At 31.3% G+C, this 12676-nt stretch overlaps 1 protein-coding gene across 20 annotated transcripts in view; it reads left to right on the top strand.

Moving 5' to 3' along the window:
• The window catches only part of LOC105200315 (kinase D-interacting substrate of 220 kDa), a 60092-nt gene that overhangs the window by 32478 nt on the left and 14938 nt on the right, over positions 1–12676 (top strand). For 10 of the 20 annotated variants that reach the window (XM_026140078.2, XM_026140076.2, XM_039453667.1 and 7 more), the window contains 5 exons: positions 9697–9828; positions 10882–10980; positions 11060–11158; positions 12046–12243; positions 12316–12414. In XM_026140078.2, coding sequence (XP_025995863.1) covers positions 9718–9828; positions 10882–10980; positions 11060–11158; positions 12046–12243; positions 12316–12414 — 606 coding nt within the window. In that variant the 5' untranslated portion in view covers positions 9697–9717. Of the gene's footprint in view, positions 1–11; positions 1230–2758; positions 4085–6803; positions 7605–9696; positions 9829–10881; positions 10981–11059; positions 11159–12045; positions 12244–12315; positions 12415–12676 lie in introns of those variants that run through there. The other 10 variants (XM_039453660.1, XM_026140072.2, XM_026140070.2 and 7 more) reach the window with 4 other exon arrangements.

Genomic DNA, 12676 nt, shown 5'->3' with positions numbered 1-12676 from the left:
TAATGTACAGATAAAATGCTATTTGTTCAAATTTATAATTACTGGTACGATTTTTTTCTCTTAGTGTAGTCACAAATCTCAAATACTTTTCTCTAAATGCAATCGAGTTTTTAACTGAGCTAGGATGGATAATGCTAAGTGGACTTATGTGGAAATAAAATTCACAATTTCATCGCCCGCTTATCACGGTTTACAAAATTGCCTGATCACACCACCGTCGCACCAAAATCACAATGTGCAACAGTGATGATTAACCGCGGAGGATTATAGTGTAATTAAATCGGTGCCGCATAGTGCGTTATCGCGAATAGATGACGTCATTGACACGCTGTATTTCTCTCGCTATTATCTCGAAATGTATATTTCTCTCCCTCTCTTTCTTTCTTTGTCGAGACCGGAACTCCGTTCCAAACAATTCTACATTGATTCCGATGCCATGACGTACTTTACGCAGTACTTATTCTTCTGTGTGTTATACGAATGGCAGAATGATTTAAAGGCAAAACGTACTTTTTTCAATTTTTTTCAATATTAAAAGTTAAAAACTTGCCATTTTAGTTTACTGCATATTACTTTCAGACGGTACAACGCAACATTCCTAGCAAGCCTATTTTAATTTCGACATAGTTATTTGAGTTGCAAAAAGTATTTGTAAATTTTGTTTTCATGTATTTTGTATATGAAGTAATTTTAAAAAACTTTTCATGATTCAATTAATACTATACAACTTCAAATAAGCTTAACATTGCCTCGTGTTTGTAACCAAATTAATTATAATACAGATTCTTGTTTGTAAGGATGATTCTAAACACGTATCTCAATATTGAATTAAAACAGCGGTACGTCGCGTGTAAAGAAAACAGTTTCCGAACCGAAAAGCACACACGCAAATACACTGACGACACATAACACGCACCGTTACGCGATTCAGACTGTGTGTACGTACACGAAGTTAAAGAGATTCTACCGCGATATATAAACGCGATGTATCCGCGCTGAACGTTGTTCCCGAGCGAATTGCTAGCGTCGTCGATGTCTCGCTCGGTCACAGTTCTGAGTCGACACATGCCGCAATTGTCTCCCAACGACGAGGGAGAAGTCGCGCGAACGCCGTTGAAGCCGTTAGCCGCTGGATCAGCGAGACCGAGATCAGCTGGATCACGGATAACCACGCGAAATTTGGAAAAGATGCTGCGACTCACCACTCTGTCGAGGGTCTGTTTCTCACGGTATACCGATAATCCAAAATAATCTTACGGTCGATTTCCTCGGGAAGGGATTTAACTCTATTTATGGCAGGGATTGAAACCGGTATAGCGGTGAGTTGATGTGCCTTTCGATACTGGGGATACGCGAGAAATATCTCCAATATCGAGAGTATACTTGATCACAATTGACTTTGCGTACATCCACTCAATCTTGGAAATTTGAACTTGTCTGAATTGTACTGTTTTCAATTTTTAGCTCTTTGATTGTAGAACACAGTTTTTTTTTTTTTTTAAGAAATCTTAAGTTATTGAAAGACGCAAACTGCAAATTTAAATGTTTTATTTTAATACACTTCAAATGTTTAAACTCTGTAGTTACTTTTTAATTGTTTGGAAACATGTTAAATATAAAGACACATAAAAGCACTTTTTGTAAATCATTTTACATGTTTTTGAATTAAATAGTGCGAAGCGTATCCTAATAATGCGTTTGAAATGTTTAAATATTTAAAACACTTGAAATACCACGTTAAAATAAAACATAAAATGTTTTACAAAAAGCTCTTAAGTGTCTTTATATGTAATGTTATTTCTAAACAATTAATAAATGACTACAGGATTTAAACATTTTAAGTATATTACAATAAAATACTTGAATTTGCAGTGCATATTCATAATTTCTCCACAAATTAACACGTTGAGTTTTTAAACTATAAATTATATTTAGAAAAAACTCCATGAATTGTTATAAATTATCTATTTATTATAAAGTATCTATTCATCACTGTTAGAAATATTTATAATTTTCATAAACATTTGATATACACTGGAGGATGAAATTTAAATTCTCTATAACTGAAAAGATTATTAATGTACATATTAATTAGATTTTCAGATTTAAATTTGTAGTAACTTAAAAATTAAGTGTATTAAAATTTTATATATTTATTATTTACTGATATAAATGACATTTTAATTAACAGTAATTGAAATAATTATTAATAACTATAACTTTAACTATTTACTAATTGTACGTCTGTTTTACAAATCTCTTATATTTTATTAACGCGTAAATTAATTTTTATAATATTATGTTCATTAAATTCAATGCACACGTTCATTACATTTAAAACTATTATAACTTAGTTTTCAGTTATATCATTTATTATTTTTCAGTTACCTGATGTTCACAAGCTTTCCGTTACATATAACGGAAATTTTTCTAACAGTGATTGTTACGAATCGTTTGTTCAATCTGTCAATTAAATTGTAACATATTCCGTTTTGTAAAACTGTAAAAAAATCATGTATTTCTTTAAAGACTCAATTATTATAAATGTAAAATATTTACATGAAAATATTAATGCATTAATTTTTTTACATCAAATTATTATATTATTCTAAAATAATTTTTTTTAAGAGACATTTAATTTTACTAAAGTATGAATTGTTCCCATAATATCAACGATGAATTATTTTCATGTAATATGAAAAATGCAGTCAAATGTTAAAATTCGATGATTCTATGTGTATGCGTGTTTTACTCACAGCAAAAATGAAGATCGTTTTCGGTTTTCGTGTTGAATAGACAGTTCAAAGAGAATGCCATGCGGAAGGCCAAAGACGGGCGTGTTAGAATTGCAGCGGCATTCTTCCGTAATAGTTTTGATCAAGAAGACGATGAAGAAAAGGAGGACAAAGCCACGCTGACAAAAGAATCGGAGAAAACTCTCTCTGATGGCGATTCAACAAAACCTGGAGAAAAGACTAGCGTCACAAATGCGGAGATTTACTCAAAGTTGGCTGCTCCTGACCCTGAACTTGCGACTACCACCTTGTACATGAAAGATCGTACTTTTAAACGCTTGAAATCATCTAAAAAAACTAGCTCGTCGAACAATGTGGATGAACACGCAGTATCAAGTTTCGATAATGCAAAGGAAGTGTATAATAACAAAGACGGTAATGTGATTTCGAAGTTTAAAATGCGAAGACTGACAGTGCCGATAACAGATTCGGGCGGTGCTTTTTCTGCGCCCAAGCACGAAAATGTCGTTGCGAAAGAAATGTCGTCTGCGAGGCTTCAATCTTCATCAATTGGGGACCGCCCACTGAGCTCTCATATGAAACCAACCATTGTGGATAGATCGAAGCTTTCTCAATTGACGCCCGATTTTTTAGAACCTCCTTCAGGATCCAGTGAATACTTTCATTTATCAGAGCGACCAACAAGTACCAAAGAATGTTTGGATGTTGAGAAAACACGCGATACAGTGCCACAATCTTCATTGACAGCCGCTGTTCGAAACAGTTTCGACGAAAAATCTAGTAAATGTGGCGAACGCAGATTAACATTGCCGATGACGAACTCCGACTTGAACCAATCTACCCTGCACAACCCTGCGACAGAGGCCAGCCAAAAGTCATCGACCTTTGATAATATTCTTGCCGGTACTAGCGTGAACCCAATTAGGAAGTCCAGCATAGCGAACGCGGCTATCTGTTCGAGTCTGGCTCCGAGCCTGCTCGGAGCAATCCCTGGTGTGCCGAATTCCCTCTTGCCGAACGGTGACTACAATTTGCAGCGAAGTGCCACATTGTCGAATCTATCGACCACCACTACCATCAGCGACGACATTTCCATTGGTAGAACGCGTCGCGGATTGAGGTCGTTTCTTCGTCTTCACATACCCGAACTGCATCCCGCGACCTGGCATGACGACGAGGGCTATCATCATCACTTGCACAATCATCACCACCACCATCATCATCATGTCTTCTCGCATATTCATGTACCCACCATCACCTTCACAGCGCCAGCCACTGATGGTATCGGTCGCAAGTTTAACTTCGCCATCCGAAGGCACTCGCAGGCGGTTAGTGTAAAGCCAGGATGCACGTCGCTTTGCCATTTTTGTTAACACTTTTTCTATTTTTATTAACATCACTTGAAAGTCTGGCCGTTTTTTCAATCAAATAAAATACTTTTGAATTGGAAGAAGCTGAGTAACATAATATAGAATATTAACAAATAATATTCAAAAACTAATAGATTTACAATTAAATTAAATAATGTAAATTTATGATTTGTACAACTCGCTCTACATCAAAAAACTATATTTTTAACTTAAAAATTTTCCTCATATTTTTATAGTTGCTTTTTTCTAAAAAGATTTTTTAACTTCAAAAAAATTCTTCTAAAGAATAGATTAATAGCATATATTCTCAGGTTTTGTAAAGATTTTTAAGCAAGTTGAAACTATAAAATTTTGTTTGTTTAAGTTAGTTCTTTGAACGACTTTTTATATCATCTTATCCAATATTTAAATATCATGTTTAAAACGTTGATGAGTACCATACTCTATACCACATTGACTATATTAAATTTTAACTATTTAATTGTGACAATTGTGACCAATTGAAATATGGCCTACATAGAATATTATTGTCTGGAAGTTTATTAGGAAGAATATTGTTAATTTCTTAATTTCAAAGAAAATCTGAAAAAGAAGAATATATTCCTATTCATTAAGAATATGTATTAAGAAAGCAAAGTATATAATCCTTTTATTTCGAGAATACATTTTTTTCGGTGTAAATATGGGATTATCTTAAAATATTAACAGATTGTACAAATTGTAGATTTATTCCTTTCTTATTCTTAATTCTTTAAATAACAGCCCATAGCAATTAATTTTAACGTTTATAAAATAACCAAATTATTGACAAATAAAAATTAAAATCTCTTTATCGTTACTTCATCGAGCATAATGAAGCCAAGGCACGATGGTATCACATGTTGATATCAGATTGGTTAGATATTGACGTAAGTGTCTCTACATATAACACTAGATTTGATTAATTTGTATACTAGCCCACGCTCTGATTAAAATAATTTGCGTTTCACATTGATACGCCTGTTTAAGATTGAACCGAGTCGAAACGATGACGACGATCTCGCCGTGAATAATAGAACGTTAATTGTTGCAATTGTAGGCCTCCGTCGTCGACGTAACTCGAGCCTTTATCTTATCGGAATTGTTGCATTTATAACAAGGCAAGTAACACTAATCCGCGCGTAGGAACCGAATGTCACGGCCAATAATCTAGTTATTATCAATTGGATTTGTCTATTGTCTTGCGTTATCTCAACGGTACCAATTAAATGATTTCATAAAACGTTAGAGAAAGATTGAAACCTAAGATTGGAAATCTGGATGATTAAGTTTCAAATTAAATGTTTAAAATGCTGTATGTACATCTCTGTGAAACATATAATCCTATTACTAAAATTTTAAAAATATCTTTTTATAATTTTGAGATAAACATACGAAATTCATTGAAGTAGATTACACTTCTGAATTTTTTAAAACCATGGATTGTTCACTATTCTGAAACTATCATTGTACTAACTACCTTTTATTTTAAAGGGATATATACATTTGCACAAATTAAAATAAAGATCTAACTTTGAGAATCTTTTATGGAAAAATGGAAAAAGAGAAATCGTGTTTATTTCATTGTAAAGATTGTACTTTTCTTTATTTAACACTTAAACTTTTACAAGAAAATAATATAAAATAGCGTCACTATTTAAATTTTCTTAAATCATATTTTCAAATATGCATAACCACTATAATATCTTAAAGATGATTCGACCGATTGACTTGCATTATACATTTTTTTTTTTTTTTTAATATTAAAAACTAGTGTTTCGCGAAAAATTATTTTTACTGTACTTAATTTTTTAAGGTAGTCATAAAATAAGAAACGTTTATGATTAATGAAAAGCCGCTGTTGACTTTGACTATTTTTCATTTTGTTAAAACGCAATATTTCAAAAAAACGTCTATGTCAGGCATTGCATTTATGTTTCAATTTTATAAAATTTATGCCATTTTATGAATCCTGTGGGAGCAGTAATAGTTATCATAAAAACGCCATTTTTTAAAACATGATTTAAGAAAACTTAAAGTGATATTATTTTATATTATTTTTTTAATAAAATTTAAATGTCAAATACAGAAAAGTATGATTTTTTTACAGTGGAAAAAAAAACGACTTCTTTATCACTTTCCATTTTTTTCACAAAAAATTTGCAAAATTGGATCTCGTTTTGCTTCGTTTTAGGTATATTCAATAATCCCGCCATTACAATTCTAAAAATATATTTTCCATCCTGAGATAGATATACAAAATTTAATTGAAATTGAGTACACTTCGGAAATTTTAGCCACACGTTTATAATTCCAGAAATTATTACTGCATCTTTTAACAATAAATGTTATTTATTATGATAAATGATTTGATATATCTAATACGTATCGTAGTGTCTAATGTCCGTGATATGGATTCGATAAAAACGCCCCAGCCTCACGTGACACGGAAATTTTGGAGGCACTTACGTAACGCTAAAGTGCCACGTGCGTAACGCACGTAATGGAATCTTGCCCGACTCGGTTCTGTCACCAATCTTGATAGCTATTGCCCGCGCTATATCCGCCGACACTCGCGAATTAACACAGTGACACTATCTCCAATGCGAAAGCGCGCATCAGTATCGTTCGCTGTGGTACGTATAATATCCCATACCACTGCCAGATTTCAGCATAGTGACAAAATCAGCTGCATGAAATAGAGCTGATCTAATGTATTTCTGTGTGTGTCGTGTGTCTGTGTGCGTTTGCACTGCCGCAACATCGGATTTTTATTCAGTAGACTTCGGACCGTAGTAAACGACGAATGGTGCTATAATCCCTGTAAAAGACTCTAGCATCGGAAAGAAACTTTTCTGTTAATTCCTATTCAAGAATTGAAACGTGCGGAAGCACGTTTCAGAATTTTGATTTCGTGTCAGAATTCGGATTCGCTCTTTTTTCTTTTTTTTTTTAATCTGATATTTATATTTATTTATTTTTAGTCTATAAAATAAATTATCGGCATCATTAAAAAAATATCTTAATTTAAGATTGATAGAGTTTATATGACTCGTGTAATTCATAGCAGAGTTTAATGGCCAATACTGTCGTCATTTGTTGCGCGAGGGAGGCAGAAGACTTTCGCATCGAAGGATTATGAGTATAATCCCGTCACGGTGTATTGCACATTATCCTCTTACATACGATAAATGTGAAGTTCATTTACGCGCAGGTTGCGTAGATTTATCGATAAGATACATCGGCGAAATGTCATTAATTGTTATCGGAGAATCTTCTAAACAAAAGAAAGACGCACGATATTCGTTGCAGGATTACATCCCTGTTCGATGTTTAATTTTGTAATTTTGTAATAACATCTAAACATTGTTATAACATTTGATGCATGTATGTAAATTCCACAACGCAAAACTTGGTGCGCAAAGCATTACAACAGATTCGATCTTAATCGGATTTTATCGTAAGTATGTGTCTGAGCGTACAAGATTTCTGTGTTACTAATCAGTTTGTAAACTGAGCATGAAAAATAACGTGAGTACTAAACAGATAATAAGAAAAATGGATAATTATATTTTAAAACGAAAAATTGTAATGAGAAAAATGACGTATATTTATAATCGTAAAAAAAACAAAAAAATAATTAAGTAAGTATTAAAAATTAGTAATTAAAAATAAGTTGCATAACAGGAAACAAAGGATAATAAATATTAAAGTTAGCGCAAATGAAGCATTAAAGATTAATTTTTAGGAAACAATAAGGCCAATAACGAGCAAATAAATGATGATAGAACTAGAATATCATTTATTAATCATAATTACATATTCAACGATAGTGTAAAATAATATATCAAAAAATATACACAAAGATGTAGTCCTGTTTTTATTATAATAATTATACCAATTTTTTTCTCTTTAATATCTTAGATCAGTCCTAATTTCATTTTTTACATTAACTTAATTTTATATTATATTTATAGATTTTTATTTTATCATGTTGATCGTATTTTTCTTGACACATTTTATAACTTTGACGGATGAACGTGACTTACTTTTACTAATTCGCCTTAATCCGTTCTCATTATGGAACAAGGAATAGATTATAGATGTTTTCTATTCTACCAGGTCTTTATCGACAGTAATTTTATAATTTGAACTTTATAATGTACGTATATTTTATTGTAACATTTTATTTATATTATATGTTAACCACTGATCTAATAGACCAAATTGCATACTGATGAGCTATTTTTCGACTTTGATGTTTAATACCGATATATTCATCATTTTAATTATATTCACCTACTACTAACTATTAATTTTTTCATTTATTTATTATTACGTAAAGACTGTTAATTGAAATACTTTTTATATATTTTTTGATGTATTGTTTTACATTATAGATGAACATGTAATGATTAATAAATGATATTCTAATTATATTACATTAATTGCTCGTTGTTGGCATTACATTTACTGTTTCTTATATTACTTTGCATAACATGAGTTGTTAATGTATTATTCATAAATTTATAACTTAGTTTAATTTCCTTTTTTTATCCTGCTTTGCTCATCTGCGCTCTACGATTAACTGGTTAATTTTTCGTCGCTCCGCTGCTTTCACACGCGATGATCGTCCCTTATCATTCATGTGTGTCGTTCACTATCACTGACCCGGATTCCATTCTGCAAGATTGAGAAGCGCGAGCAGTGTTCTTCATTACTCCAGTCGCGAATGGAGAACGCTCACTCCGCTTGCGATTGCAAACCAAGTTAAAGCGATTATAGTTAATACGCAATACTTTCTTGCATATTTACTCACTAAACTGCTGTCGTATGTCTGTCGCCGTTAAAATAGAACGTCATAAATTCTGCTGAAAACAGAGAAAAACTCGGCTGCATAATGCCGATCTCTGTTTCAATACGAATTGAAGCGGGAATGCGTCCTTTTATTTTATTTTGGAGCTGAAATTGGATGTTTTACAGACGCAAGTATTAACAAAGAGGAAATCGAAAAGTATGAATCAGAATTTTAGAAATTTTAAGGAGTGTATTTTCCAGTTTACTTATGGTTTGCTGCAGATTAATATTTATGTCTCAGATTGCGAGACTGCCCTCCAGCGGCAATCTAAAATCGGCGCTTGTTCTACTACTCGTACATTCAGATAACTCAAAAGCCCACCTCTGTAATATACTGTAGCTCAGCTGCACCATTTACGTCGAATATTTGATGTATTATTTAATGTATTGTTCAAAACTAAATTAAATAGTCATAGAATTGAGAGATTTTTGAATGGAAAGAGATTTAATAGATAAACCTAAATGCAAATTTTTTTAAATCGTTAAATTTTCTACTCGGCAATTACAATTATCCAGAATAAAAGAATTGAATGGTGCAATTTGCTTTATATTTTGCATATGTTTTTTTTCCTGTGCAATTGAATTTACCTAATTTTAATCGTGAGTTTTTCTAACGAATATTTAATAACAGCAGCAATAAAAATCAGACACGACTGATTGAAATCTAACGACGATCTTTCTTGATTCTTTTACAGACATTGCATCGGACTGACTCGATGGTATCGCTTTGTTACCGATCACTCGCGAGCTATATCACAGATGATAATCTCGCCGGACTGCAGAGCTTCCTCGAAAACAAGCGAGTGCAGGTCGACGACAGAGATGAGGTAAATGCGTGGAGCGTCTATCGAAAAGATCTCTGAACATCATTCAATCGTAATTAGAAATTTCATAATATCTCGACCGAATAATAAATTGACTAGTTGAAGCTTCTTTATTTGTGTGATTACAAGCGATATATTGTAATTCAAATTATTATTGCTTAAGATATTTGTGGTTGCATATAGAATTTATTCATAGCTTTGCGAAGAAGCTATAAATTAGATCATTGACGATTTACTTTTTAACCATATTTTTTTAAACTTAAAAGCTTTTTAAGTCGTTTTAAGGTTTTTGAGAATTAAAAATCTAATAACATACTTAATTTTGATTGTAATAAAACTTTTCCAGTATATATGCGACGTAGTTATAAGTAAGTACGTGAAAATAGTTTTTTTTGTAACTTTAACTGCAAATTTCTCAAAATTATATGGAGTAATTATATAAAATTGTATAATTATATTGTTTTATGTACTCGTAAATAAATTATATAAATATATTAAATGAATTATATTTAGCGAAACATATCACGATAAATTATACTATACATATGTGTATCGTTGTAGCCACAAATGACAAATTATAATACAAGTATACGTATATTACTTTATCACTACAGGAAAAATTGCTAATCTTTAGCAAAATTTTATATTTAAATTTTTCATAATTAAAAATAGCTAAAAAAGATAACAAAACTTTAAAAAATGCATTTTATAAAGGATGAGCACTATTCATAATGAAATATTTTTAGTCAGAATTTCAAAATAATGTTAATTTTATTATAAAAAATTTCAAATATCAAAAAAGCCATTTTTTGTACATTAAACCTCAATTATATTGACAACCTGATCTGCTGATAAAATTTTATTTAAGTACGGCATTTTTAAAAATGTATACAATATATCTTGTCTGATTCAAAATAATTTTTGGCCGTAACTAGGGTGATCTTTCTGAATTAATTAAAACTCGAATATTAAAAATCGTAGTTATGTGAAAAGTTTTCTTGTATTTGCCGCATTGGAGCCGTCAAACCTTCTTGATAAATTATTCTCTTACGATAGAACGGTAGTACCGCCCTCATCCTTGCAGCAACCAAGGGAAAAATACACTTCATTCGAGAGCTCATCAATCATGGAGCGGACGTCAATGCTGAAGACGCGGTTGGTTTAGATCGTTTAATTATATACAGTAATTGAAAATTTCGACAATATATGTATGTGTTTTTGTATAATTTTTCAGGATAACTGGACGGCGTTGCTGTGTGCGGCAAAGGAAGGCTATACTGAAATTTGTCTTGAATTGCTCGAGCATGGCGCCGATTTGGAGCATCGAGACATGGTCAGAAGAAGTTGCATATTTTACTAACCTGGAGTAATGCCATTAATGCAAATTGGAAGCTCATCATATTTGCAAAATTTCTCTTTTGTTATATAAACCAAGAGTTTTATACTATTATCTCTTCTTCATAAAAAGTTATTTCCATTAATATATAGCTTTATTAAAATTTTTAACTTATTAACATCTTTTAATAATATTTAATTTGATAATTATTATACGTTTTTCATTAACTTTTGTTTTTTATTTACTATCTTTAACAGAAATTTGATGGAAGAGTTTAATTATTAGGGTAACTAAAAGGTAATATTGTTTTTATAAATAATTCAGAGTAAATAGTTTTATTAATATAATTTATTTAATAATATAATCGTTATCATTTTATATCATTTATACATATTTATGAATTGCCTTTCTCTTAAATTTGAAAAATGTGAGTAAGATGATTAAGTTTAAACATAAGTTGATTTTATAGAGCTTTTTCCTCGTAAAAAGTTTAAATGATTGGAAAAGATAATAATTCGATGAGGAGCGAATACGGTGGATAAAGGAATATTTCCCATCTTAATTCTCTATTTTTTTTTTGCTACATTCTCTTCGAGAAAGAAATTAAAAATCAATAAATAAGCGATTATCGTAGTAAATAATGACGATTATATCATTAAATAACTATTAAATTACATTAATAAAACTGCATATACTATTTACATTATTTATAAAAATGCCTTTCCTCTAAAAATTTGTAAAAATTTATAAAATTTATAAAATTTTTTTTTCCATATATATATATATATATATATATATATATGTGTGTGTGTGCCTTTGTATAAAAAAATTAATGGTTTTATACATAAAAAAACTCCGAAAGATCGGCAATTCTTTTATTGCAGGGTGGATGGACGGCGCTCATGTGGGCGACGTATAAGGGCAAATCAGCGACGGTGACGATGCTGTTGGGGCGCGGGGCTGACGTCAACGCGCATGGAAATTTTCATATATCCTCGTTAGTATGGGCTGCTGGCAGGGGTAATACCGATATAGTTAAAGATCTCATTGCTCACGGATCGAAGGTCAATGTCGGGGACAAGGTAATCAACGGACGTATCTCAAATCGATGGCCATCATTTTACTTTTGATATTCATGTTTATTATTTTTCTAGTATGGCACGACAGCACTTATATGGGCATCGCGCAAGGGGTGCGTAGAAATCGTGGATATTCTTCTTAAGGCCGGAGCCAATGTCGATACAGCAGGCATGGTAAGATCAATAAACCATTGAAGAATACCCTGGAAAAATAATAAAGTTAATAACGTGATAAAAATATTACTATAAAAATAACGTGCGACAAAAATGTCTTCAAAACATTTTGAAAAAATTTATGCGAATCAAATACCTTATAATAAACATTTTTTTTCTTTTTCCTCTTTTTACCGTAAACTTTTAATTTTACAATTAAATAACATTTTATAAGAAATAAATTTTTACACTAAACGTATAATATTACTGCGAAAAACTATTG

Source organism: Solenopsis invicta, chromosome 9, assembly GCF_016802725.1.
Source record: "Solenopsis invicta isolate M01_SB chromosome 9, UNIL_Sinv_3.0, whole genome shotgun sequence".
Lineage (NCBI taxonomy): Eukaryota > Metazoa > Arthropoda > Insecta > Hymenoptera > Formicidae > Solenopsis > Solenopsis invicta.
Note: the sequence above shows the minus strand (reverse complement) of the source record. Positions and strands in the feature narration are given on the sequence as shown.